At 45.6% G+C, this 27,027-nt stretch overlaps 1 protein-coding gene across 2 annotated transcripts in view; it reads left to right on the forward strand.

Annotated features, from left to right (window-relative positions):
- Nucleotides 1–27,027, forward strand: part of PLXNB1 (plexin B1) — a 77,232-nt gene that overhangs the window by 40,529 nt on the left and 9,676 nt on the right. For both annotated transcript variants that reach the window (XM_036390874.2, XM_036390875.1), the window contains exons 4-28: nucleotides 2,866–3,048; nucleotides 3,461–3,589; nucleotides 5,363–5,463; nucleotides 6,138–6,270; nucleotides 6,968–7,124; nucleotides 9,969–10,077; nucleotides 10,176–10,284; nucleotides 10,870–11,730; nucleotides 11,853–11,978; nucleotides 13,088–13,210; nucleotides 14,177–14,270; nucleotides 14,522–14,688; nucleotides 15,714–15,865; nucleotides 17,686–17,791; nucleotides 19,116–19,252; nucleotides 19,873–20,049; nucleotides 20,239–20,407; nucleotides 21,512–21,754; nucleotides 22,998–23,174; nucleotides 23,509–23,657; nucleotides 24,030–24,130; nucleotides 24,934–25,151; nucleotides 25,341–25,519; nucleotides 26,006–26,072; nucleotides 26,615–26,761. In XM_036390874.2, the coding sequence (XP_036246767.1) occupies nucleotides 2,866–3,048; nucleotides 3,461–3,589; nucleotides 5,363–5,463; nucleotides 6,138–6,270; nucleotides 6,968–7,124; nucleotides 9,969–10,077; nucleotides 10,176–10,284; nucleotides 10,870–11,730; nucleotides 11,853–11,978; nucleotides 13,088–13,210; nucleotides 14,177–14,270; nucleotides 14,522–14,688; nucleotides 15,714–15,865; nucleotides 17,686–17,791; nucleotides 19,116–19,252; nucleotides 19,873–20,049; nucleotides 20,239–20,407; nucleotides 21,512–21,754; nucleotides 22,998–23,174; nucleotides 23,509–23,657; nucleotides 24,030–24,130; nucleotides 24,934–25,151; nucleotides 25,341–25,519; nucleotides 26,006–26,072; nucleotides 26,615–26,761 (4,314 nt within the window). The remainder of the gene's footprint in view (nucleotides 1–2,865; nucleotides 3,049–3,460; nucleotides 3,590–5,362; nucleotides 5,464–6,137; nucleotides 6,271–6,967; nucleotides 7,125–9,968; nucleotides 10,078–10,175; nucleotides 10,285–10,869; nucleotides 11,731–11,852; nucleotides 11,979–13,087; nucleotides 13,211–14,176; nucleotides 14,271–14,521; nucleotides 14,689–15,713; nucleotides 15,866–17,685; nucleotides 17,792–19,115; nucleotides 19,253–19,872; nucleotides 20,050–20,238; nucleotides 20,408–21,511; nucleotides 21,755–22,997; nucleotides 23,175–23,508; nucleotides 23,658–24,029; nucleotides 24,131–24,933; nucleotides 25,152–25,340; nucleotides 25,520–26,005; nucleotides 26,073–26,614; nucleotides 26,762–27,027) is intronic.

Consider the following 27,027-nt stretch of genomic DNA (forward strand, 5'->3'; position numbering starts at 1 on the left):
TTTAACTTCTTTTCAATGGTGGCAGCTTGTGCTAGATGTAAGGATAATGCTAATTAATTTAACATTTTTCTGCCTCTAAACCAACTAGTGCATAAGGTATGCCCTTTCCCTTAGATCTGCCTCTGGGTTTCAGCCTAAAAAGGGAGGCTAAAATTGAGTTTTACAGTTCAATACAATCTCTTGAACTGGAAAAAAAAAAAAACCAAACCCAGCTTGTTTTTATAAGAATTTCAGACCCAGTTCATTTGTTCAGTTTGCTGGAGATTCGTTACTTATGAGATGCAGGAGGCTGTGTAGATGCTGTTTAGTGACTTGATAAATTGGAAGTGTGAAACATTTCTACGAGGCTTGGGAAGGCTGCATGTCTTCTGTGGGTGTAGTTTTCAAGGCATGTATCTTGCCCTTTTGTTTTCAGTCCTCTTCATGCATAGATATAGCTTGTCCTATTGTTGTTTCCTACCTGTGCAGATAGGATACACACAGCAGAATTCACAGCAGCAGCTGCTGCATTTCATTAAGACACTGGATGATTCCTCAAGTGCATTTTCTGCAACGTTGCCAAGATATTATTCATTGCAAGCAATTCAAAGAGCTTCTATGTAAATTTATATAAGTACTTTATACAGACAGGCCCTGAGAGGCCATGGCTGGGCTGTGCCAGTGCTGAGAGAGCTTGCACAGGTCATGTTGTTTTATGGTAGATAAATGTTGTGTGTGAGGTGACTTGCCCTTGGCATCACATAAAGGCAACAGCAGTGCTGAGCACGACTGGCTTACAAATATTTCTGACTTGTATGTGGACATTTTTTAAGCAGTCTTTGAAAAATCAGCCAGTAGTGGGGTCATTAGGCTTCAGAATTTTTACAAAGGTTGCAAAAGATATCTAGAATCCCTTTCAAAATAAGCACTTAATGCTTTGGAGCATGGAATGTTGGCAGTGGCCTGCTTCCTAATAAATCTTAAAGGAATTGGATAGCTGGAGAAATAGAAGTCTTGAAGTTACAAGAAGATGATTGGAAGAAGCTTAAAAATCAAATGGCAGGTGGTAAGAAAAATGTATACTACTAAAAATGAATGCTAGTTTAGAGGATGATAAGAACTAGCAATCATTAAAAGCTATAGCCTCCTCAGACTTTGTCAGAACCTTACACCAAATGTGCAGAAAAAAAATTGAAGTAGTATTTGAAAGGAAAACAATAAAGCACTGGACTGAAAGCAGTGCTAGTCTAACTGGCATGGTTTGTTAATAGGACTGCTGTGTCAAGCCTTTCTTCCCTGCTAGGATAACAATGCATTTGAGAAGGGAACAGAGCTGAGCAGGTTAAATATATTTTAATGTGGGATTTCCATAGACCTTACTAAAAGCTGCCGATTGCTTCTAGTTTCTCCAGGAAGTAGTCAAGTATTTAAAAAAGAAACAAAGCTAACAACAACACAAACCACACACACACAAAAAAAAAAAAGATTAAAGAAATTAAAAAAAAAAAAGAGAAATGGGAGGAGAGGGGAGAGAGGGCCAGGTTTTCCATGGGATCAGTGAGTGGAGATAAGCAGACACCTCAGGAATGCCATGATGTGCTGTTATCATGGGTCTCTGACAGGGGCAGCTCCATTGCCTGGTGCCGGTTGGTACCGCGCAGCCTGAGCTGCCAAATGCAAAGCCACAGACATCAGGCAGAAGGAATATGTAATGCTGCTCACAGGGAGTCTAAATTGAACCACATTGCCTGAGGCAAGAGAGAGAGCTGGAGTCAGTATGGACTGCACAGTTAATGTGCTGCTCCACGCTTAGCTTTGTCAGAGTAATTAGTAAAGGGGCTGGAGAGGAGAGTGAAAACATTATCCATAAGGGATTTCATGATGAAAATCTTGAATTTACACAAGCCACATTGTTTGAAGACAAGACACTGATCAATTAAAAAATGGTGTTTAAGATACTAATTGTTGAGTGAACAATCCTGCATTCATTCTCCAAAAGGATACTGTAAAATTGAAATGGACATGGAACAAGGCACCAAGAAAGATATAAAGCAACACAGGAACTATCCTAGACAAGACTGAATTTGTTACTTAGGAAAAAGATGAATCATAATGGGATATCTTTTCTCTGCACACAACAAATAGTAAATAAGTTTGCAGCTTTCATTGTCCTTCTTTAGAATGCAGTAAGTGAAGGTTTGGTGGCACTGGGAGGGAACTAACTGGAACAGAGGAATGACTGTTTCTGCACAGAGCAGTGGAGTTAATGTTCGCTCTCACAAGACTTAGAAGGATTGAAGCAGTGTGCAATGATGTCTCTTGTATGTGCTCTCTGATTCCTAAGTGCAGTTAGTAAGCTCTTTGGAGCAGGTTGTGTCCCAGCCTGTGTTTACGTATGTCCTGATGCACTGGGATTCTACTTCAGGCTTAGAATTTAACTTGCGGGTGTTACAGCAAAACCATGCAAATTGCTTGAGGTGGAACTTGTCTCAAGGTGACTTTGCACTGGAAACAGAAATCCTCTTCTTTTTCCTTTGTTCAGAAGAACACAATTAATCTTCCCCAATGCAGTATCATGGCAGCGTGTAACAGCAATGTTTTTTGGAGAACTTGAGGGAGTTTCAATGCATTTCATTACTGATGCTGAATGAACGGGCTGAAATGTCTGCAGGATTCTGTGAGGGTACAGACAGCCAACATACCTAAACTAATTATTAAAATATGGGTGGTTTTACCCTCAGTAAAAAAGCTTAGAGGGGTTAAAGCTGAATTCGCTGCTGGAGAATTTGGGTAGAAGGGGGATGGTGGGAAGTGTTCATGTGCTAACATTCTTTGGACCTTTTTTTTTTGGTACTGATTTTCCTGTTCTTTTCACTCTCCAAAAAGGACACCCTGTATGCCTACCCCTGTGGCTCTGACCACACTCCCAGCCCTATGGCTAGCCGGGTACCCTTGGAAGCTGCCCCGCTCCTGGAGAAAACTGAGGCCCGTCTGACAGCTGTGGCAGTGAATGTGGAAGATGGCCACACCATTGCTTTTCTGGGAGACAGCAGAGGAAGGCTGCACAAGGTATGATCTGCATGCAGCAAAAAGAATTAAACTAACCAGGGGTGCTCAGGTAAAAGGGGAAAAGGGCAGTTTTTCTTTTTCCTTGGGAAGTTGGGTTTCTACTAAAGATCGTTACTATCAGATGGTCTCTTCTCACCCTGTACTGCCTGTGGAAAATGTGAACGCCCCAAACGTGGTCACATTGGCTTTGGTTACACCTGCACTGAGCCAGCAGCAAGGCTGGTGCATCCTACATGGTTTGCACAGGTATTTCTGAGCATGTGCTTCACGTGGCTGAAGTCACTGCACGGAGGTTCTGGTGGGAGATTAAAACCCTTGCGCACAGCAGCAGTTCCAGTTTGTTCCTGTTGTAGAACAGGTGCCCCCAGCTGTGGTGGTGCTTTGCCTGCTCACAACTGTGGCTCTCTTGCAGGTGTACTTGGGAGCCCAGGGAGAGGCACACACCTATGCTTCAGTATCTATCCAGGTGAACAGCATGGTGAGTGGAGACCTGCTGTTCGACCAGTTGCAGGAGCACCTCTTTGTCATGACCCAGTCAATGGTAAGACCAATACAATCCTTTCACAGAGGAGCTGAAAGCACTAGATGTCCAGACAAACTGCTGACAGGAGCAGGGGAGGCACGGGAGCTGCACCTGGCTAAGCCTGTGCTGGGCAGCAGCTGCCTGCCAGTCTTCTTACAGAAATGGGAGCTGACCTCTCCCAAAAGCTGGAGGAAGCATGGAGAAAGCCTTGTTAGCCTAATCCGTGGCTTGTTTGCGTGTGCATTTTCTGAAGTCTGTCAGGCTGTGTCAGCAGTGATGGAGGAATGTGAACTGCAGGCTGTAAAAAGCTGCTCTGCTGGCATGAATACAAGGGACCATCAATTCCTGGATTCCTGAGTTGAGCAGGAACTGTTTGGACAACAGTTTGCATCTCCATTTGAGCAGAAGAAAGCCTCTGGGTTCACATGCGACCCATCTTGGTTTTGCAGGAGTTTAAAAAGAGAAAGAAAGGATTTGTGTCACTTCTGGTTTTAATCAGTTAAAAGATCACACTGTTCTTCTGTAACCTACAAAAAGCAGAAATGTGTGGGAAATGTCTTCAGATAGCAGAGGTGTTCTCTGACCAGGGATATAATAACAGTCTTGCAGATGAAATCAGGCTGTGGAAGGACCCATGTGAGGCACCTTTCTCTTTACCCCTGCTTTCTGTAATTCTATTTGTGCCTAGAGGCAGTTGGAGGAGAAGAGGCGTTGAATGCCTCAGGCTTTTGAGATATTGGTGTCTGCTGAGTAGGAAATCCAACTATGGATACTTTATTTGAGAGGATTTTTACCACCACTTGTATCAGCTCCTTGAACTGGAAAGAAAAGGATCCTCCTGGCAAAGGAAAAGCAGTCCTTGAGTTAGTCTGAAGGAAAGAACAAACAACAAATGAGAGCCACTGCTTCCCTTTACTCCCCCAGTGCACTTTGAGATACTTGTAAAATTTGTAACACTTCAAAGCAGGAGTTGAAATCTGTGAGTGGAAGAAGATTAGGGAAATCTGAAATATATCCTTAACAGTAGTTATTCTGCCAATTAAAATATGCAAATTAAATAATGTACTTAGCAAAAGTAATAGGTCTGGGATTAGAAGTTGGTATTTCAAAGTAGCTGACAGTAGTAGCTGAAGTGTAGTAGCAGATTAAAGAGGACAAGAGGCTGAAATCAGCAAGGATGGTAAGTTAAAGCAGAAGAATTTTGCAAGTAAAATTTACCCTGAGATGGCAGAAAGTTCTTGTTCCACATTGATTAAAGCTTCAGGGTCTGCTTCAGTCAAAATGATAGTTCTGCCAGGTAGAGCTGGGCCATAGTGCAGATGGATTCAGAGACCTCAACCGTAGCTGCTGTCTCCAGCTTCAGTCACCTGTGTGTCAGGAGAGATCATCTCATATGACAGAGTCCAGAAAAGCAAAAGAGTGGATGATATTCAGTCAGCTATTCTATAATTCACTTTGTTAAAATGCAATTTTATGACTAAATACAGCTTCCCCCTTGCAAAATGGGTTGCAGAATAACCAATGAATAGCAATACAGTTTGCTTTCCTCAATGTCTCTCTACAGCCTGATGCTTAGATGTCCTTCACCAATGTGTGAAATGGCCGTTCACATGGGCTCTGGAGACTTGTTCCCATTTTGTTTGTTTTTAAGGGAGGAGAAATTGAGGATCAAAAAGTTGTTTTGATGAGCATAAAGATGATGAGACTTGCTAGTTAGGCATAAGAAGTCAATGACCTGGGAGCTGTGTTGTGTGTGCTGTGTTTTCCACTTTTTATTTCTTTCTCTGACAGGTGGTAAAGGTTCCCATAACGGAATGTTCCCTGTACTTGGACTGTGAATCCTGTCTGGCACTGAAAGATCCCTACTGTGGCTGGTGTGTCCTTCAGGGAAGGTAAGATAGATCCCTCTTCACTGTAAGGATTTTGGAGGGAGAGTGCCTAGGGATTGTCTCTGCTTACTCTCTTCCTTATATCTGTGTCTAGATTTTGTTTATTTTTAGTTCCTTTATAGGATATTTGCTCTAACTTAACATTCTTCTCTCTGCTTCCCTAAAACACTGCCAGCAGCAATAGCAGCTGCACACAGGGGCATATTTCCATTGCTTTTTGGGTCTTTGGCACCACTCATGATTCACCTGTTCATTAGATTTCAGCCTGGTTTTAGTCTGACTTCAGCTCAAACTACCACATTGCAAGTTTAGAGAAACTATCTTGTCTCTTCTTCTGGTGTCTTATTTAGCACTCTTTCACTACTTATTCCCCTACTGATGTTGCTTAATGAGACATGGTTTATTCCAGTGTCTGTGTCTGCCTGCTGGCTCTGCTTCCCAGTAGAAAGTCACTGGAATTAGTTCATGATCCCTGAAGCCCAAGAAGTGCTTATCTATCTATAATTTCACAACAGTTCATCCTGTTATTGAAGGTGGTAGGAGGCTGGAACTTCAGTGGTTTGTGCAGCAGCTTCCCCAAGAGTCTAGCAAGGCTTGAGACAGGCAGTGTCTGCTTGGGAGCCAAGCACAAGCTGCTGCTCAGGTCTCTCACGGGGCTCCTTGCTGTTTCCCTGCAGGTGCAGCCGTCGCTCTGAGTGCTTGCGGTCCAGGTTGAGTGAGCAGTGGCTCTGGAGCTTTAACTCTACACAGCAGTGTCTGTCTGTCCAGTCACTAACTCCAGCCAACATCAGCAGAGAGGAAAAGAGAAATGTGAGTGGTAGTGATCCTCTGATGGTGCTCAAGCTTATAGAAAGTCCTCTGCAAACTAAGGAGTCACAAGTCTTTCTGTTGCTTTAACTGGGGTGCTGAAATACTGAACCTACAGGCCTGTTGTCTGCCTCACACGGGGGACTTATCTCCTGGTGCAGCCAAGCTGTTAATTCAGTTGTTTGATTGTTTCTTTGTTTTCTCTGAAACTAAGTGTCCTTGCCTGCTGAGATTTACTGGGTATTCTGGAGTATGTGGTGCCTGCTTGGATGGGGATCCTCCTTGTTTTGGTGTCTGTAAGGTGCCTGTGCCTGTGCTTTCAGTGTTTCTGTCACTTGCTGTCAGGAAGGCCTGAAAGGAGTGGCCCAAAATTACAGCTCCTGTCTGGGATGTGATAGCTGACAGAAAAGCTAAGAAGGTGCTGGAGTGATTTGAAGTCTGTCATTGTGTCAGGAGGTGGCAAGAACCTGTCTTTTGCTAGAGGCTTGGGCAGTGGGGGAAGTTGTCAGTTGCTGGAGGGATGCCAAGTTCCGTTCAGGAATAGCAAGAGATGATGAATGGAACAGTCAGTCCTAGGAGACATTATAGGAAAATGAGCATTTTTGTAGGTAACTACTTTATGAGATTCTTGAAAAAAACAGAACAAGAAAATTATATTAAATGAAGGCAAATTATTTACTGGTTATTATTGAACTGACAGATATTCTTGGCCATCTCGGACTTACCTTCTCTGCGTGAGGAAGAATTTTATTCCTGTTATTTTGAAGATTATGAAAGCCCAGCAGTTCTGACAGAGTCAGGAATCATGTGCCCTTCTCCAGATCCCAGCCAAGCACCAGCTTTGCCAACAGGAACAGGTTAGTGAAATGCTTTAAATGGAGCATGATAGCTCTGATAACATTGTTGGGAGAAAGTATATTGTAGGCCATCATATTGCCAGGATTAACAGCCATGAATGTATGTGGACTGTCAGCAGGTGTTCATTTCATTCCTCATAATATCTGTTTGCTTTCTACTTGTGTCACACACATCCTGTGCTATTTTGGGCTGTTGCCAAATTCCAGTGCCAAACTGATAGTTGGAAAGGAGATCCTGTTTGAAGGGGTGTATGCAAATCTGAATGTGATCTGAAATGCAGTCTAGAGAGTGGCTGGTTTGGCAGCTTTTTCCTAAATCTGGGGAGAAAACTCTCATAAATATTGCTTTATTATTAAAACCAAGCAAAATGCAGCCTTCTCAAAATCCATGTAATGGGAGAAGGAAGTACACATAAGGAAAGGCAAGAAGAGGCCTTAAAGTCTCTTAAAGAAGAGTCCTTAAAGATATAAATGAATCTGCAATGCGGCATAACCTTAGAAAATACCCAGTCCACCTGTGAACAATAGCTGGCTGAGTATTGCTGATTGGCCACTTTAAAGAACCTGGAAAGTTCTCAATTTGTTTTCTTTGCATTGGATTTTACCCAGCCTGTCAGTGTGAGCTCTGATGAGCTGATCTCTTCAAAGAGCTTGTTCATCTGAAGTAAAAGGCAGGTGTCCATTGGGACACATCCCACACCATTCACCTAAATGGCTGAACAGATTTTTCTGTGCAAGTATGCAGCTGGCTAATAGGTATGAAGCAATCTCCATGGACATAACATGACACCAGAACTCAGCTAACACACTCATTCAAACTCCTTCATTTTCAATATTATTTGCAGCATTTTAATACCTGGCTTTCACACTGCTTTAGTCTGGAACAACCCCACCAGATCTCCGTTCAGGGTGGTCAGGCAGAGGGAAGAGGGCTTCATGCAGTGCCACTGCAAGCAGAGTGGGCAGGATTTGCTTCTCTGTGTAGTTGTATGGGCTTGAATGTAAGCACAGTTGTGAAAAATCAGTGTAGATAAAGCCACAGTCTAGTTCTCATTATTCTAGGCTTCAGATATTCTTATCAACTCCTTTGTAAGTCAGCCTTGCTTTTATTGCAAGATACCTTTCCTACATTACTTTCATATTCTGTCTGAGACTTATCAAGTGGCTCCTGTTCTGTGGCATGAGCTTGCTCATGGATGGTTTCTGTCCCTTTGATCTATTTGCGTTGTCCCTTTGCTTCCGCAGTGCTTCTCCCACTCAGTGAGCTATGGCCAGGCCTTCCTAGCACAGAGCTTTGCTGTTTGACTGTGCCAGCTTCTTCTTCGTGTTCTCTTGTTTCTCAGACTTCCTCTCTCCTTCACTGTATTGTTATTCCTTCTTTGGCTTCTGTACTCTGCTAAGATGAATTTGAAGCTGGTAACCAGATTCATGCGTTGTTTTCTAAATGAGATCTCATTAGGGCCTCAGATACCAACACTTTCTTATTCCTACTTATAATACTTTCCCTAGTTCACTAAAATATTAGCCATTTTTCAGCTTTATTTTAAAGGTTGCATACCAGCTCATCCATCATGTGTAGCTGTTGAACTCCAAGTTAGTAGCACAAACTCTTGCTCTCAATCTGCAAGTGCTCGACCTCATCTTCTGTACTGTCAAACAGTATTATTGGCAGTCATGGGAAATAATGGCCTTTCTGGAGAAAGGAGTATTTATAAATATGGTGTCATAACCCTGAAATCCTGGGAGGTGTTAGCCCTTCCACCACTGCCAAATGCAATCACCTCTATGACAGTGATAGGAGTTGGCAGTATTGCAGTGACTCCAGCCTCCAGCTGCATAGGATATACCCTTATTTTCTGCACATCCAGGGTTTCAATACACCCCCCATCACTGTTTTGTTAGCATACTGCTTCGCTTGCCATCCTGTCAGGAACCCAGCTTAGACCTGACTGGTTCTTCACATATTGATTGTTTTGCTGTGACTAGAGATTGCTTGCAAGAGGAGCTCTGAAATCTCATTCTGAGAGGAACAGTGCACAAGGTTCTTGTTACTTGCTTTTATTGCAAACTGCCTGAGAGAAACCAGCAGCTCCTGGGGTTGATCAGAGAATGCAGTATGCTCCCATTATTTGGAGAACTAGTAACAAACTCTAAGGTTGAAGGCATTTGTCTGGGACAAGATTAATAAGCTGATTTAGTACTGTTTTATGCAAAATATCTCCTTCCAGCTGATGCTATCAGCTGCAGTAAGATTTGACCATCTCTGCAGCTATTTGGTCTACAGAAAACAGTGACAGTCTCTTCCCAAAGAGAACAGGGCTATCCTGAGGGTTGTAATTGATGTGAGACCTGGATTTTAAAGCAGATAAGCCTTCAGTCGTGAGAAGTGAGATTACAAATCTTATAAACCTCTTCCCTGACTCACCTCTTAGTCTGGTCATAGAACAAAGCTCTCAAGGTAAAGGCGGCATGTGAAGGGCACATCAGTTCTAAGGTTTCGTTTTCCTTTGGATGACAAAAGAAGGCAATCAGCTTTGAGCTTCAATGTTACTTCTTCCTGTAATACAGAGATGGCAGTGGAATTAAAGAAATAAAGGTGGACAGATCTTCAGACTAGGCTTCTTTCCCATGGGTTGGCGAGAGCTGTCACAAACTACTCCTGATGAACTTGTCCAACCTGTTTTTAGTGTCCGTAGGATAATCCAGTGATTGAGGTGCTAAAAGCATGGAAGGGAATCTGCCTCAGTGTTTGACAGTGTCTATCCTAAAGCATGCTGCGTCTCCTAACAGTATGGCAAACTTGTAGGGGCTCCATTTCTAAGAAATTTTTATTTTCATTTTCAGATCATGTCACCATAAAGCTTGTAGTGCGTTTCCATGACATCTTCATTGCTTCTGTGGACTTCTCTTTCTATGACTGTGCTGCAGTGGCCCTGCTGTGGAAATCGGCACCGTGAGCACCTGCTTTTTCTCTTCTGTAGTTTTAGGGAGGGTGGCAGTCCCTTTCTGGGTTGTTCTGTCTTAGCAGCTGCTCTTCTGTCATTCCTCCAGGTGCCAGAAGTGTGTGAGCAGTCTCTGGGGATGTAACTGGTGCATCCAGCAGCACCTCTGCACCCACAAAGCAACCTGTGAGGAGGGAACCATTATCTACAATGAAAGGGTACGTCTCCTGCTCAGTCCTAGTCCTGTGTGCTCTCACAGCCTCAGTGGGTCAGATCTCTTCTCAGGTAAAATAGCAGCTGTCAGTTACATCAAACAAGGAGATGAGCCATTGGAGCAAAGAGGAGCTCTCCTTGGAGTGACATGAGGCTCTGCATCCCTGATAGATACTATAGGTGTCTGGGGAAGTACCATCAGATGAAGCAGGTCACTATCCTGGGGTTATGCAGCCAGTATTGTCAAAGTGGAAGGACAAAAGCAAGCTGGAAGGGAGGTGGAACACGTGCCCAGTGTGTGGCTGTCACAGGTGGCCTTGCATTTTTGTGGATGATGAAGACTAGCAGACCTCCCTCTGAGAGGAGGACAGTGCAGGCATCTGTGTGAAGAGGGAGTGTTGCTGGATCTTCTGCACTGTGAACATTCCCCAATCCCATCGCACAAGATGGTACAAGATATAGCTCTCATTAAAATCCAGAGGGTGGAACAGTGTCTTGTCTATGGGAAGTCATACAGAGTGTTTTTCTGCTTGAGTTTTACTCTGTTTCATTTCTTTCCCTCTTCTTCTCACTGTGTTGTTTCTTTCTAGGCTCAGATCCCAGCCTTGAGTGTGTATCCCTCTTCAGCTGCTCCCCTCACCAAATCCTCCACCACAGCCCCCACCATGGCCACAAAACCTGTCACCACCCCTGTGCACGTGGGCCCGAGCACTGTGCCCCACACGGAGCCCATCCACGTCACGCCCTCCGCAGCCTGGGAGGCGACGACAGAGCCAGCACAGAGCCCCAGCTACACCCACCTGAGCCTGCCCACCGAGGGCGCCTCTCTGCAGGCTGCCACAGAGGCCCCGCTGCCACCTCCAGCAGACAAACCTGTCACTGTGCCAGAGACAACTTCTCCTGCTGCATCTGTCCTCTCCAGCCCGTCTAAGAACATGGATCACATAGCCTTGCCCACTGAAGGGCCAGCCACAGCCCAGGTGGCCCAGCACACAGACCCACCCAGCACGCTCGGGGGTAGCCCTCTGCACATGTCTCCAGTGGCAGCTGTAACACCTTCCCCTCATGTCACGAGTTTCAAGTGGCCTCTAAGTCCTTTTCCTACCACAGAGGCACTGACATCTGCCATCTCATCTCCCCAGACCCCCAGCCAGGTGCCAGGGAGCCCTGTTGTCTCCGATGATTCTCCTGGGTTGCCAGGAACTGAGCTCCCTGTTTCAGGGCTCCCAACATCAGCTCCCCCACAGTGGCTGCTGGAGGAAGGCACAGAGCTCCAGGACACAGAGGACTGGATGGATTTGCTGCAGGCTGAGAATGACACATCTCTTTTCTCTGCTTCTACTCTTCTGTCGGGTGATGGTGATTCTTCAGAGAGGGATGTCCCTGACTTTCCCAGGATCCTTCACCCTGACCTTGATTATCAGTATGATGCCCCTGAGTTTTGGGAGGAGGTAAGTTACTGGCCTTTTGTAATTCACAGTCTAAGGCTGTAACTCTTTGAAATTTTCTTACAGATTGCTAATCTGGTATTTCAGCACACAGGAGGGGTTGTGTCCTGTGGTTTTTTTTTCAGAGTGAAGAGCCTATCTGGGGTCCAAATGCATGTCCCTGTGTGCAGGGAATCCAGGGGTCTTCGCTGTTTCCAGTCAATGTGGCAAGGAAGATAACCCTGCTGGGAAAGAACTTCCACCTCTATCAGGTAGTCAGCTCAATGCCATCACCATCAAGAAATTGCATTCATGCAGGGCATTGTTTGGACAACCTGGCCACTGGGCTGCTAAAAATATGTGTAAGATACAGGTGTGACTCTGCCTAGGTTTCTCCTAGAGGAATAACCTATTTCTGTGCATAAAGAATTCCATAGCTGGATGTATTTGTGTGTAGAAGGTCACCCAGAGAAAGGGAGAGTACAGGTGTGCACCAACCTGCTGGAGAAGATTTGCATGTATTTGGATTAAATTGCACCTGTGCTGCACTGAAGATGGTAGTTCTTGGAATAACTTTCTGCTGAATCCATCCTGTTTGTCTCTCCATAAGTTAAAGACAAGTCATCTGTTCCCTTTCCTTTCTGGCATGCTTATGTTAATGTGGCTACTCCTGCCATACCTGAAACTTCTGCAGTGGGGAAAACCACCCTTGACAGCTGTTTCTTGGGTGTGCCTCTGATAAAAATTCTCTTTGCTTCTCAAGACAGAAGATGATTTAGTAACCTTTGACAAAAAACAACTCAGAACATGCAGCCCACAGTCTAGTTGTTACTTTATACATTAAACCTGACACACTGCACTGCTCAGAGGAGCAGAGCTGGTTCCAGAGAGATGCATATCTAGCTTTTTTACAGGAAGTATCTAAGCAATTCAGTGGAAAGTTTACAGGAAAGAGACAGGGAGGAGAAATACACACTTAATGGTTTTGACATGCTCTCTCCTAATCTGTGTACTCTATTCTTCATTTCCAAGCTAGTGTTTCACAGGGATGTACTGGCATAACTTCAGTCCCACTGTTTGGGTTTTTTTTATTTCTCCCTCTATGCTAAGTTCTTCACACAGTGACACACATGCTCCTTTCTGGGTGTTTTATGTTGGTTTGCCCTTCATAATGGAGGCAGTCACAGCATAGAGAGCCCTTGAATTTAGCATAGAGTGCCCTTGAATATAGGATAGAGGTGGCATAACAAGGGGAAGGAGAGGAGCATGCTGCTGGCCTGGTGGCTTGGGGAAAGGTGCTGAACTGGAGAGGCAGGATGACACCTGTGCAGCTCAAAGCTCTGTGTCACTGAGGAATGGTGCCATGTGTCTCCTCCTGCAGGACCACCAGTGGGACTATGAGTGTGTCTTGAATTTGGAGGGGAGGACAGTGGTGATGGAAGCTTATGTGGAAGGAGAAGAAACAAACAAGTCCCTCTGTTATATCACCTGCCAGATGAACCAGGTGAGTGCTGTGCCATTTCACAGTTCACACAGGTGCTGGTTTTGCTCAGCAGGAGAATAGGATGGAAGGCAAGCTCTGGAGAAAAGAGCATATTTTGCAGAAGTATTTGTAGAATATTTAGCACTCTGGGGCCCTCAGCTATGATGCTGCTGCCTGCCAGTACTGGTACCTTCAACCTCAGGAAGATTGTGCAGTCTGAGCCACATGATCTGTTGCTGCACTAGCTGTAGCAGGGATGGTGCTGTCTCTGAACTGGCCAGCATGGTGCCACTCCTGCTTTAGCTTGAGGCACTGTTGTTTGTCATTCTCTGCATCATGACTCCTGTGATGATTGTTCTTTTGTGAGAAGAAAAATGCTGTTTTCTAGTACTGATTTTGTCCTTGGTGATAGAAGCAGGCCTGTAGATTGTAAAATTATCAGGGAAAGCTAAAACAGACATGTACACTTCTGGATGCTGTGTGAATTTTACTTAAGGCAAGATTTGCAAGCCGAGATGTTATTTTTACTTTACAAACTCATATAGTTAAGGGAGAAGAACAACACAGGCTCTTGTGCATGAGCCCTGCAGACCAATTGTGATCCTACATTGTCAGCTCTACTGAAATTACAAAAATGCCAGCTTGAGCAGCTTTCTGAGCAGGTGGCTTGTAGATAGGAATTGGCCACTTAGGAATGCAGTTAGGAAGTTAGACAAGTATTGTTGTGAGCACAGACTTGGTTTTCAGTGTTCATCTTAGTGAACCTAAACCTGCTACTCTTTCTGGAGCAGAATTGTGACTGTGAACCATGAGGACAAGCCGTTGCTGCCACTGCCCCAACTAATACAGCCTTGTCTACATGCATGGAAGTTCCATGTAGGCTGTTTGTGCCATGCACTGTTCAGTATGGATGCTGGTGCTTCTTGCCCATTCAGCTGGTTTGTTTTTGCCTCTGTTAAGTCCTCTTGATGATCTTTGTCTTTGCAGTACAGTTACACAGCACCTCAACTCGAATTCAATGCTGTGGTGTTTGTACAGAGGCGACGGCACCTTCGAGTGGACAGTGCTGCAGATCTTCATGGTAGGAGTGCAACACCTTCCCAGTAAAAACACAGCAGATGAGGTGGAAGGGAATTGAGAAATCCTCAAATGAGTCTTTTTGTACTTGTGGTAGTCCTATCACAAGAAAACTAAGGAAAACAGAGCTGCACTTCTGTCACTTGTCACGGGGGCAGGAGGAGGAGTGGGGTCTGTACAAGACACCAGGTTGCTGGGTTATGCTGTGCCCTGTGGGGATGTTTGCAGGTACCTCTGAATTTTTCTCCTTTGCAGTGACTTTTTACAACTGCTCTGTGGGACACACTGATTGTAGCCGCTGCCAAACAGCTGACTCAAAGTACAACTGTGTGTGGTGTGGAGGTGACAACCCCAGCTGTATCTTCAGGGGCTCTTGCAAGGAAGAAATTGAAGACCTGTGTCCAGCACCTCTCATTCACTCTGTGAGTAATTTGCTCACTGGTGTACTGCACACAGGGCAAGGAGGGCTCTGTTCTGCAGTGGAAATCAAAGGGCTGTGAACTCAGAGTGCAAACAGTGCAGCTCATTGATTTATTGACCTTCTGAAGAGGAAGTTCAATTGGAGTCCCCCAGTGTTGTGAGGATTCTAGACTGCTGCTGCTGGGCTTTCAGTTTGCTAATAGATAACAGTGGGGAATGATTCATGTGTATCTCAGCTGAAAGTGGAACACCAGAATTATTCAGGAGCTGGGAAATGGTCCACAGGATGGATCCTCCAACTGTCCTGAACCAGACCCTGAAACAGGTTGGCCCAACTAAGCCTGGGGCAGAGGAGGGTAAAACCTAAGGACAACAGCACAGCAATGATGGGAAAGGCATGACAGGTTCCTGGAAATAATTATTTTTTGTCTGTTTATTTTAAATGTTTCTTGCTAACTGCCACATGACAAGTGTCTGTAGCCATGTGTCCCTTTTGCTGTCAGCTTGTCCTCCCTTCAGTGGCACACAACATCCATGTGCTGCATCTTGTCTTAGTTTACCTTGGATGCTGCTCAGGGACAGAGCTTTGACATTTGTGCAGCATGCAATTCATTGTCGTCCTGATGCTGAGGGGGGAATGGTGCTTACTGCTTCAATACTAGTAACATGTATTGGCTTGTGCATTCCCACTCTTCAGCAGAAATGCCCTGTGGAGTGGTCAGCATGTTGATGGGAAGGCAAAGTAGGGCAGTCTTTGCCTTCCAAGTGGATTATCACCTCTGGGTGGGGACTGCTGGCATCAGCGAGGTATGGGAAAGAAGGCTCTGACTGTGATGTTCTTTATGGCCTTTCTTCTGGTGAGACTGCAGCCTGGGACTAGTCCAAGCCAGTAAAAGGAGTCAACAGCAGTGACCTGAACAGGCAGTTTGCACCAGGGCAGCTGAAGGGCCCTGTGCTGTAGATCAGTCACCAGACTGTGGAGGTCCGAGATACTGTGACATTTACACGTGCGCGGATGTCTTTGCAGGTGTACCCCCTGTCTGGACCAGTGGAAGGTGGCACTAGAATCACCATCACTGGCTCAAACCTCGGGCAGAAACATCAAGACATTGCAGAAACTGTCACTGTTGCAGGAATTCCCTGTGCCGTAGATGCTCAAGAGTATGAGATCTCTAGCAGGTAGAGTATCTGTGAAACCTCCTCCCAGAGGCAGGCGCTGGCTTTTCCCTTGGCTGCTGACCCAGCCTGAGATCTCCTTGCCTTTGCTGTAGTAGGTGCTGAGCCCTGCCCATTCCCATGAAGTGCCCTGAGTAAGGTCACTGTGTAAGCACTTGCTCAGGCAATGTCCCTAGAGAGATAAGGGTGTGTACGAGGTGACAGCCAAACAGTGATGCCATGTTCCAACCACACTGCCCAGACAGCATGGAGCTGTGGGCTCAGAACCCTGCAATTTCATGGGTGTCTCACTCAGCCACAGGAGATTTCAATAAAGCAAAGGACATGGCTTATGCAAGTGTCACTGATAGGGAAATAGCCTGACTGTGTTAACACAGGGTGAGGATGGGAACATGTGGTTGAAGGCACACCCCTAGACTGTCAGTCTTCACTTGCTAGCAAGACTTCCCCCCCAGGAACAAACTCAAAGAAAAGATCCTCTCTGCCAGGGACAGATGAGGAAATCCTGGTGGGCCCAGTGCCAATCTTTTGGTGGCCAGGAATGCCTGACAGGTCACACAGTGCTTGTAAAAGTAGTGGCAAGGACAAGGATGAGAAGCAGAAAGACCTATCCTCCTGAATCTGGCTCATGTTAGTGATAGAGAATTGTGCAGTCGGTGTCTGGCCAGGGCAGAACAAGATAATAAAGCAGTAGTTAGTTGTTAAGAGGTATGAATGGGGGATAAGGAGAAAAGGACATTTGTGTAGTTGGCCCATGGCAGGGCAGGTAGGTGGGAACTTTGGACAAGGGAGGGAGAGGAACCAAACAACCAGCAGGAGAACAGGAGGGAAATTGTGAGTAAATTCTTATCAGAGCTATCGCAAACACGTTTTTCCATTCCATGGTAGCAGTAGTTGTACCTTTCCCTCTAGGAGCCAGGTAAGATCCTGGGATGGCTTGCTGTGTTGAGCAGTGTTGTCCTGTCTGTGCAATTTGTTTGTCTGGATCCATCTGCTTTCTGTTTTCATCCTAGAATTAGAGCTTAATCTTTCTGGGGTTAGCACCGTCTGTGTTCTGTATCTGTAAATCACCTGGCTTCACAGGGTCTTGGTTTGACTGCACTGCCTAAGTTCAAATTCCTCAGCCTCTTTAGTTGAGGGGATATAGCTGTGAACCTGGAACCCGCTCCTGAGCAAGGCCCAGACACAATTAATCTCCTGCTATGCAGAAGTCTCCTGAAGATCAGCTTTTCTGTTACCAAATGAGTGCTGTAACATGGGACTCCTTGCTGCTCTGTTCTAAGTACAGTTTGACTTTTCATCTTGTCAGCATCTCCCATAGCAAATTGTGTCTGGAAAAAGGGCTGGGAGGAATGGCTGGTGCAGATCAGGGGATCTGGCTGGTTGGAGAGGCCACTGGCTGAGGACCAGTGACAGCTAAACCCAGGTCTTGAGTCTTCTCCTGCCTCAGATACAGCACTAATGTGTGGATTGACCACTGCTGCCCTGAGGTCCCTCCAGATGCAACTGATTTTGATCAGCTGTGGAATATAGAAGAGTTCTTGGACTCAGGGTATCTGTGACACAGTGGGATTCATCCTGTCTGTCCCAGAAAGAGTAATTTTAGATAGGATGAGCCTGTTTGGAACCAGTCCCTGCTTTTTTCTGCTGCACCTAACCCAGCTTTTTTAGAGGTGTTTCTTGATGTTTGGTTGCATATCCTGAGCATCAGATAAGTCTGGAAGAAGGGAGCTGTGGTTGCTAGATGTTTTTAGGACATGCTGCAGTGGATGCAGCTCCCCTGCTCTCCCCTGGTGTGACTTTGTTCTTGGATTGTCCTGCAGCATCGTGTGCGTCACCGGCGGGAGCTGGACAGAGAGGTTTGGGCATATCGTGGTGGAGGTGCCTGGAGGAGGTCGTGGGGTTTCTGGTCATGTTTTCACCTATCAGGTAATATAACTAAAATATCTCCCCTGTTTTCCCAGTACCTCTGCTAAATGGCTGTTTATTGCATGAACTTGCAGGACTCTACCGGGCACTTGCTGCTGCTATTTTTTATCTGATTTTTCTGCTGCTTGTGCTGTGTGGTGTACTGGGATTTTTTTTTTTGTTTGGTTTTCTTTGTTCCTCCCTCACCCCCCTTTGGATTATAAGAACAGCTGTACTGGTAATACTAAAGATCCTATAGTCTAGTGATTTTATTTCTTTTTTGACAATGATAGCTGTTAAATGCTTAGATTAGAGATAATCTGTGTTTTTCCTCTGTTTCGAACTTGAAGACTTTTTTTTTATTGATGGCTTAGCATCTTACAAAGACTTCTGACTTTTCTTTTGTTAATATGCAAATTGCTGTTTGAACATGCTTTTATCTTCTGACCTTCAGCAGCTGGTGGCAGTAAATCCAAAATTCCTGTGCATTGTGTGGAGCAATGCTTCCTATCATTTTTAAACATGTTTCTGATAACTTTTTGATATCTTAAACCCAGCAACTATGAAATAATACTTAAGTAACTTTTCAATACAATTGCTTCTTTTTCTTCCTTTATGTGCAATTTACAAGAGATTCTGACAAGTCTTAAGTTCTTCCATTTCTGGCTTGATAGAACCATTTTATGTACTAGATTATGCTTGTTGCTCTTCTTTTGGTTATCACCAGGATACTATTTAGAGACTAGCAATGGTGTACATGTTTGCTTTTTATCCTTTAGTCTCCTTCCTCCATCTTACTTCATGGATCTTGCTTTTTGTTTGTCAGCAGTGACTTACTTGTGTCACTCTGCTAAATTTTGCTGCAGCTCCTTGGTGGTATTAAGTTTGTTTTTGTTACAGCACGGGTCTCAACAAAAATTCTTAGGGCTCCCTGCTGGTAATCTCCTCATCTGCTAGGCAAACAGGCAATTTATTTGCTACCTTGTTTTTCCTAAACTGAGTTATTAATCCAGTTACTGATCTGAACAATCCCTTTGGACTGTTAATCCTCAGGTTTGTGTGTGAGGCTCAGAGCTCTGCTGTTTGCAGCATCCATATGCCTTTGGCACTCTGTGGAAAGGTCCTTGATTTGTGGTTCTTGCTGGTGTTATTGATCCCTCCTCTGCTCAGTAAAGTAGCTGCTGGAGTATGGCTGGGGCCTGCCTGTGGTTTGGATCTGTAGCTTCTATTTTCAGAGCATTGTAGGCTATTGAACACATTCTGCTGCTTTCTTGTCCTGTCTTTTGAGGTCCTTGTCATTCAATTACCTTTTATTTTTTCTTTTTTTTTTTCTTCCCTCTTCTAGAATCCAGAGCTGAAATCCATTGTTCCAACCCAGGGTCCCAAAGCAGGAGGAACCTGCCTTACCCTTCTAGGCTCGAAGCTGCTGACTGGGCATCCTAATGAAATCAGTGTCCTGCTTGGAGACCTCCCTTGTCAAATGTAAGATCAGAACTTGCCAGTTTGCTATCTGTGCACTGTCCTGAGTACCTCCTAGAGCCTCCCAGGGTGTGATGCTGCCTGGAGGAGCTGGAGCTCTCCTTTCCTCTGTGTTTCAGGGGATCTTCCCTGTGAGGGTCATGGCAGAAACCTCAACCATCTTAGATTCCGGCCCACCTTATCTGGGCATGAGCAGGGCTGTGCCCCTCTGTTCTGCTTGCCCCTTGACAGGACTGTAACCCAGCCTGACACTCTGCTTTTGCTGGTGGGGAGCTGCAGTTGGCTCCTGCAGCCTGATCCCAAGAGCTGCTTGTTTCCTTGCACCCAGGGACACATAAACCTGCCTCACCTCACTGCTGGTGAGGAGGTGCACATGCCTTGGCAGCATTTGTCCAGTCCCTTCAGTCTGGACAGTGATTGTACCTGCTTTTTGTCTGTGTGCTGCTCCCAACAGCTGCCCAGCAATTATTACTTGCACAGATAAGGGACAAGAGCTTTTATTGTGAGATTTAGGAATATAGCAGAAGAGGTTTGCAGACTCTCTGCAAAGAGCAAGGCACAGTACTATCAAATCTGTCTCTGCAGTGGCTGTGTTAATCCCTTGTTTTTCTTGTCTCTCCAAGCCTCTCTGAGATGACAGAGGATCAGCTGGCGTGCCAGACAAGTCCCAGCAATGTGTCCACAGAACTCCCAGTCACCATCAAATACGGCGAGCAAGAGCGGAGATTGGAAGGATCCCTCTTTAGATATACTCTGGATCCCAACATCACTTTTGCAGAGCCACCTAAAAGCTTCCTCAGGTAGAAGGAATGAGTGTCCCTTCCGCTGGGCAGTGTGCTGGGGCTGCAGCACCAGTGTCATCTCTCTTGAGTGGCACTTTGGGGTGAAGCCAGGCTTGTCAGAATGAGCATAAACAGAAGGATGGGAGCAGGGACAAAACTGAGCTAATGAATAACAGGTGAGTCATATCAACTACTTTTGTCTTTCAGTGGAGGGAGAGTGCTCAGAGTTCATGGATACAACTTGGATGTTGTACAGAAGCCAAAGATCCGAGTTACAGTTTCTCCATCTGAACGCCGGCGCAGAGGAGTGGGGCGATGGCGAAGGATCGTCCCAGACTCTGAGTGTCCTGAGGGCTCTCTGTGCAGCATCCAGCAGGTAGCACAGCACTCTCTGGGGGTGTGGATGCACAGGGGTTGATGTTCCACCTCTGAAGAAGTGGTCTTTCGGTCCCTAGGGCTTTTTTCCTCCCACCACTTGCTGTTATCTGCTTGGATTGTACTAACAGTCTTGGCCCATGGAAGTGTTCTCTGCCAGGCTGTGAGGTTAAGCACTTACACAAACATTTCCATGGGCTGGGTCTGCCTCTGCCTAGAGATGTGCAGGACTGTGATATGGGACAGAAATAGCAATGCAGCAGTGTGGAGGTAAAGGAATCTACATCTGAGCCAGAGAGCTTGTGTTGCTCAATGCGTCTGTGCTTCAGATTCTTCCTTTTGCATATTTCAGTCTTTCCCTATAGTTCCTGGGATGTCTTTCACTCTGACATACAAAACCAGGCAGTGAAATTACCAGCACCACAATTATTTTCTGCTCTCCTGCTGCCAGTCTGCTGACATGGGTCATTACAGAGATATTGATGTGGTCATCAAGGTCACAGAGCATGCAGCAGAATTTGCAGATGTTAGACAGTGGTTTGGCAGCCCGAGTACAAGAAGGATTTGCATCATTAGTGCAAATGATGAAGGGCTTCCTGTCATAAATGTGCTCCTGATGCACATGCATCAATAAAAGCTGGTTCTTACGAAAGATTTGTGACTGTAGGGCAGAAAAAAATACTCTAATGCTTTCATTGAATGTATAAAACATATCCAGCCAGGCATGGGAACACTTTCACAGAAGCATTCAGACTGGGAAAACAGCCTTGCATTGAAGATGTTTGGTCCTATTCTCTCAGAGCAGGGAAATCTAAAGCTGGTCGCTCTCCAGAATTTGCTGCCAGGGGAATGTCAGAGTTGATTCCCACTGTTGAGACCTTCCAACAAAACCAGTGCTATGAAAGCTTTCCTTTAGAGGAACATGGGGAATTCCTCAGATCTTAGATTTTTCCCCTTTACAGTTAAGCAGGGTTCTTCTGGCATTTCTCCAGACTAGAAGAATGCAGACTGGCCCCAGATTGTTTGGGGTGGAAAGTATTGCCAAGCTGCAGGAGAAGCCCTGGTGTTTGATTACTGACACTTTTTTTTTGCCTTTTCCAATTAGTTTGAAGAACCATGTCTCGTTAACTCTTCCTACCTGATCCTGTGCAAAACTCCAGCCATTAACCTGCTGTTGAGGAGTGTCCGAATCAAACTGGAATTTATTCTGGATAATCTGAGCTTTGATTTCAATTCACTGCATCCCATGCCTTTCTCTTATGAAGTAAACCCCATTCTAAAACCATTGAATGCTGAGGACCCTGCCAAACCATATCGTCACAAGCCAGGAAGTGTCATCTCTGTGGAGGTAAGACAAAAACCAGCTGGAATTCATGTTCCTTGTATGAAGTTTTAAGTTTGTGTCGTACAGCATCCAAGGTTTTTAAAGCATTTGACAGGTTGCAACCTGTCACAGCACATATGCTTTGGCCTGTGAGAAACAGTACATAAGAGGAGGGAAAAGTGCATCAAAAAAGCCTCCTGAGTCGATAAATCATTTCTAGGGCTTCGTAGGGCTTATGGAAACTTCAGTGGTTTGTTTTTTGGGTTTTATTTAATCCTAATAAACTGTTTGTATATGAGGTATTAGTACTACATTATCCCCACATCCTGTTTTCAGCTGCTGACTCTATCATAACTACTTCAGTTTCATCCAGAAATAACTTAGGAGTAAAAGAATCCTGCCAATGGGAAAGACCTGTTACTAAGTGAAGGCAGAAACGTCACTCATTAAAGATGATACAGAAGAGCACAGTGACTCTATTTTACTGTACGTGCAAGAAAAAAAAATTTTGAGGTATTTTGTTTGTATGAAAAGGTACTTTTCAGTCCAGTACTCTTAAAGAAAGTAATAGCTGCAGGTGCAGATTCTCCACATGCTGTCCTTTTGCATATGGGTGAAAAACTGTGAGGATGTAAGAGCATAGAAATGCCTAGACCACTGCCATTGGAGTTGAATGCATCGTGGAGATGTAGGGCAGTTTGAGAAGACTGGAAGAGAACTTTAAAAGACAAGGAGGTTGATCTGTCAGCCTGTTGGGATACCCTGACAGAGCTCTGGGCTTAGAAAGCATTAAAGCATAAAAATGTAATTAACATCAGTCAGCATGGTTTTATTAAAAAAAGAAAAAGTCTTAATCCCCCAAAATTAAAGCAAATAAGAGAAATAGCACAGATATGTTATACCTTTGAAAGGCATTGATTGACTCAGCTGAGTGTGCAGGCTAACTGACATGAAACTACCTTTTTAAATATACAGAGTGAAGAGCTGAGCTTAGCTGGGTTTCGCTGAAGAGCCTTAAGAGGACAGGCTATTTATAACTGTACTTATGCAGTGTGCTACAGGTCCTAAAGCTAAATCTAAATCATATGTAACTGAAGTTTTCAGTTTACAAACTTAACTCCTGCAGCCTATTCACATGTGAGCCTAAACAAAGAAGAAAAAAGGCTGCTTTCATCTCATGGTATTGGTCTCCTCCATCTTCTCTGAAGCCATGGCAATACGTAGTTGTTTTTTCACTGATCTCATGTGCTGTCCAAATGTATTTCAGGGAGAAAATCTAGATCTGGCTATTTCCAAGGATGAAGTTATGGCTATGATTGGGGAAGGCATCTGTGTGGTGAAGACACTAACAAGGAATCATCTGTACTGCGAGCCCCCCTCGGAGCAGCCGGCTCCGCGGCACCGCACCAAGCGCGAGGGCACGGACCTGCTCCCAGAGTTCACGGTAGGGAATCAGCAGCACTGCCAGGAACCCTGGCATTTCTAGAGGCATGTGCAAGAACTGGGAGTGGGATGTGAAGTTAGGAAAGGTACAAACCCTGCTGAGGGACAGGGAAGGTAACAGGGGTGGCAGGGAACTGGCCTTTGTTCTCAAATTCTGCTCTTAAAGGCTAAAGTTGCCTGAAAGTAAACAGTATTGCTGGGTTCACTGTGCTGTGAGACAGCTCTTCTGGGCAGCTGTGTGCCCCCTGTGCTCATTCTGGAGAAGCCTTGTGGCTTTGTACTTCATTCCTGCACAGAGGAATGGAATCATCATGGCAAATGCTTTCTTCTTGCAGGTTCAGATGGGAAACCTGAACTTCCTCCTGGGCCGAGTGCAGTATGACACAGAGAGCCAGCTCACCTTCCCGCTGGAGGCACAGATCGGTTTGGGTGTTGGTGCATCCTTTGTGGCACTGATTGTTCTGGTCATTGTCTTCATATACAGGTAAGAAGTTCTGGCATGGATGAGGCCTTTAAGTTCCTCTCAATGTTTTTCAGTGGGTATCACCAAGTGTGTACATCTTGGGCCTAAACAAGGCTACAGTTTTCTTTATTTTGTGCCAAATTTTGAGCTCCTGGTGGTGTTGGATGCAGGAGGCATGTTGCACTGCTAGTCACAGTCTGCACTGTGGTTCATTGAGACTCTAATGGGTACTTCAATAGACACATCTAGTTTATGGTACACTGTGTGGTGTCCTGCAAAAATGATGCTCTGTAGAAATTGCCTCAGCACCAACTGCCCTGGCAGCAACACAGCAGCTAGCAAGGACAGTCCCTGGGCTGCTGCCACCAAGAACAATTTTTCTTCTTATTGCAGGAGGAAGAGCAAACAGGCTCTGAGGGATTACAAGAAAGTTCAAATCCAACTGGAAAATCTGGAAACGAGTGTTCGGGACAGATGCAAAAAGGAATTCACAGGTCAGTCACTGATCTCCTGGGTTTTTGCAGCTTCAGGGAAACTTGGAGAACCACCCTCAACCCAACCTCTCTTCCCATTCCTGTGTACTTGTCTGTGTAGCTCAGAGTAGGTGATAATTTATCCTGTGCCAGTGCATAGAAACGTAGAGCCAAATTCTTGCTTTTTAAATTCTTTAATTCAGGGCACAGTGATTTTTACAGACCTCTCTCATTCTCCACTTCATCCTCCAGACTCAGGTGCTCTCTCATTCTCCACTTCATCCTCCAGACTCAGGTGAAGAGGTAAAGTCAAGACAGCACACTTGGAGGGATCTTAAGGACAACTACTAGCCCAGTCTTTGTGTAGGGCAAGTTGAATTGCAGCCCATGTTCTAAGCTTACAAACTTTGTACTTCAGCTCTTTACAACTGTGGGAGACATGGGGCTCTGAAACTCTGCAGGTGACTGAGACTGTAGTCCCCAATTAATGTGTGAAGGAGTGAGGAGCAGGTCTCTAGTACTCTATCTTTGCTGTAGGTAATGCCTGTAACCACAGATGTGTGCTGAATAGTGGCTTCCTCTCTACAAAATTGGAAACCAGCTCCTGATTGGAACATTCCTCATGCTATTTCTCCTGCTGCCTAGTCTAGCTTTTAATGTTCTAACAATGACACCCCAATATGCCTCTTCCTGAGAGGAAACATCCTTCCTTTTTCTCAGTCCCATGCTGCTGGCCCTGGTTCCTCCACTTACCTCATGCTCTGCACTATCAGTTGAGATCATGTCAGTTGTGTCATCCTCATAGGCATTTTCCTTTCCCTCAGACCTGATGACTGAGATGATGGACCTCACAAGTGACCTTGTGGGCACAGGGATCCCCTTCCTGGACTACAAGTCCTATGCAGAACGCATTTTCTTTCCGGGTCACCGTGAGTCACCACTGCAAAGGGACCTTGACATCCCTGAGTGCCGACGGCAAACAGTGGAGCAGGGCTTGGTCCAGCTCTCCAACCTCCTCAACAGCAAACTCTTCCTCACAAAGGTAATGTCCGTCTCTCTCTGCTGGCAGCCTGCTGCGGGCCCGGAGCCACGGCACTGGCAGCAGGAGGTGGGCAGTGCCTGTTAAGGTTCATTCCTTAATAGTTCTCTGCACTGCTTCTTCCAAGAGCCAGCAGCTGTGACTGCTTTGTTTTCAGCAGAGTCACACACCGGCTTTTCTCTCTCCCACCAGTTCATCCACACTCTGGAGATCCAGCGCACTTTCTCTCCCAGAGACCGGGCCTATGTGGCATCGCTGCTCACGGTGTCGCTGCATGGGAAGCTGGAGTACTTCACTGACATCCTCAAAACACTCCTGAACGACCTTGTGGAGCAGTATGTGGCCAAGAACCCCAAGCTGATGCTGCGGAGGTGAGTGAGCCAGCCATGGTCCCACTCCTGAGGGGGCAGAGTCTTCTGCCTGGCTGGCAAACTCTGAAAGTCTGCCAAGTCTTTTAATCACACTTTCCTGTCTAGAGGTCTCTGAGTTAACAGTCATGCCATGTTTGGAAGCTAAACTGAGATATCTCCCATGTTTAGATCCCCAATAGTCTCCTATCTGGTCCATCCTTCTGATCTGAACATATTTCCCTTGTTTGAGACCTACCAGAGGCTTGCCACTGTTCCCTGCTTCTTGTCTCTCCAGTTCTGTAATTTGGTGCCTCCTTCAGGCTGACAAGTGCTTCCAATAAGCAATGTAAAAAGCATTAACTGTGCTGGTCTTAAAAGGCTTTTTTTTCCTCTCCATTCTGTATTGTGACTTAGAGTGCCCTTCTTCCAAAGGGAGTGCTCTTTACCTCCAAATCTTTCCCCGGTTCTGCACCACAGTCCTGTGACCAATCTGATGCTCTTTTTCAGGACAGAAACAGTGGTAGAGAAGCTGTTGACCAACTGGATGTCCATCTGCCTGTACGCCTTTGTGAGGGTGAGCTCTTTGTCCCATTGTAATGTAGAGGGGCCGAAAGAGGGGAGACAGGCACAGCTTTGCTTTGTGCCTCACTCATACTGAAATAGTGCCAGGGTCACCTTGTATTTCAGGTGAGAAATAAGGGCTGGGCTGCTCACTGGGAATGGGGATTCTTAAATCAGCATCAATACCACTTGTTTCCAGGATGTGTCACCAGGTCATGGAGGCCTCAGTGTAGCTCCTTTATCTTGAAATACACAGGACAGAGGCTGGTCTGTGCATGGGAGGACAGATGCTGGTCTAATTCCTTTTCTAGAGGGCTGGGGAGGCAGCAAGGATTTTCTCTCAGATTAGTGACACAGAGGTAGAGCAATGCCTTGGTCTTGTAGCTGGGCAGTGCACTTTTCCTGTGCATGGAGCAGGAGCTGTTGGCACAGGATCTTTCTTTGCCTACAGTGGCTCAGCTGCTGTATCCTCAGTCCTGCTTGATATCCATGTTTCCATGCCTGGGGCTCTGCTGGGAGGAGCAAGCTGAATTTCTCTCCTTCTTTCCATGCCAGGATTCTGTTGGGGAGCCCCTTTACATGCTGTTTCGAGGAATCAAACATCAGGTGGACAAAGGGCCAGTTGACTGGGTGACAGGGAAAGCCAAATATACCCTGAATGACAACCGCCTTCTGAGAGAGGACCTGGAGTACCGCACTCTGGTAAGTGCCAAATCTTCTGTCCTCTTTTGTACAGAAGGGCTGGATGTCTCTGCTGCCATAACCAAAGCACAAGTGCAGCACATCCTGCCACTGTCTCCTGGGAGCCAGGTTTGTTCCAGCATCACAAGTTTGTAGATGATGAAGAGCTCTGCTAAATCAGGCACTTTTGGCCCAGGCTGATGGAAGCCTTCACCACACTCATCTGGTGTACGTGCTGTGCTGTGTCTAGAAATAAGGGAGTGATGTTGCTGATGGCACATCGAAGC

The sequence above is a fragment of the Molothrus ater genome, chromosome 11 (assembly GCF_012460135.2).
Source record: "Molothrus ater isolate BHLD 08-10-18 breed brown headed cowbird chromosome 11, BPBGC_Mater_1.1, whole genome shotgun sequence".
NCBI classification, from domain to species: domain Eukaryota; kingdom Metazoa; phylum Chordata; class Aves; order Passeriformes; family Icteridae; genus Molothrus; species Molothrus ater.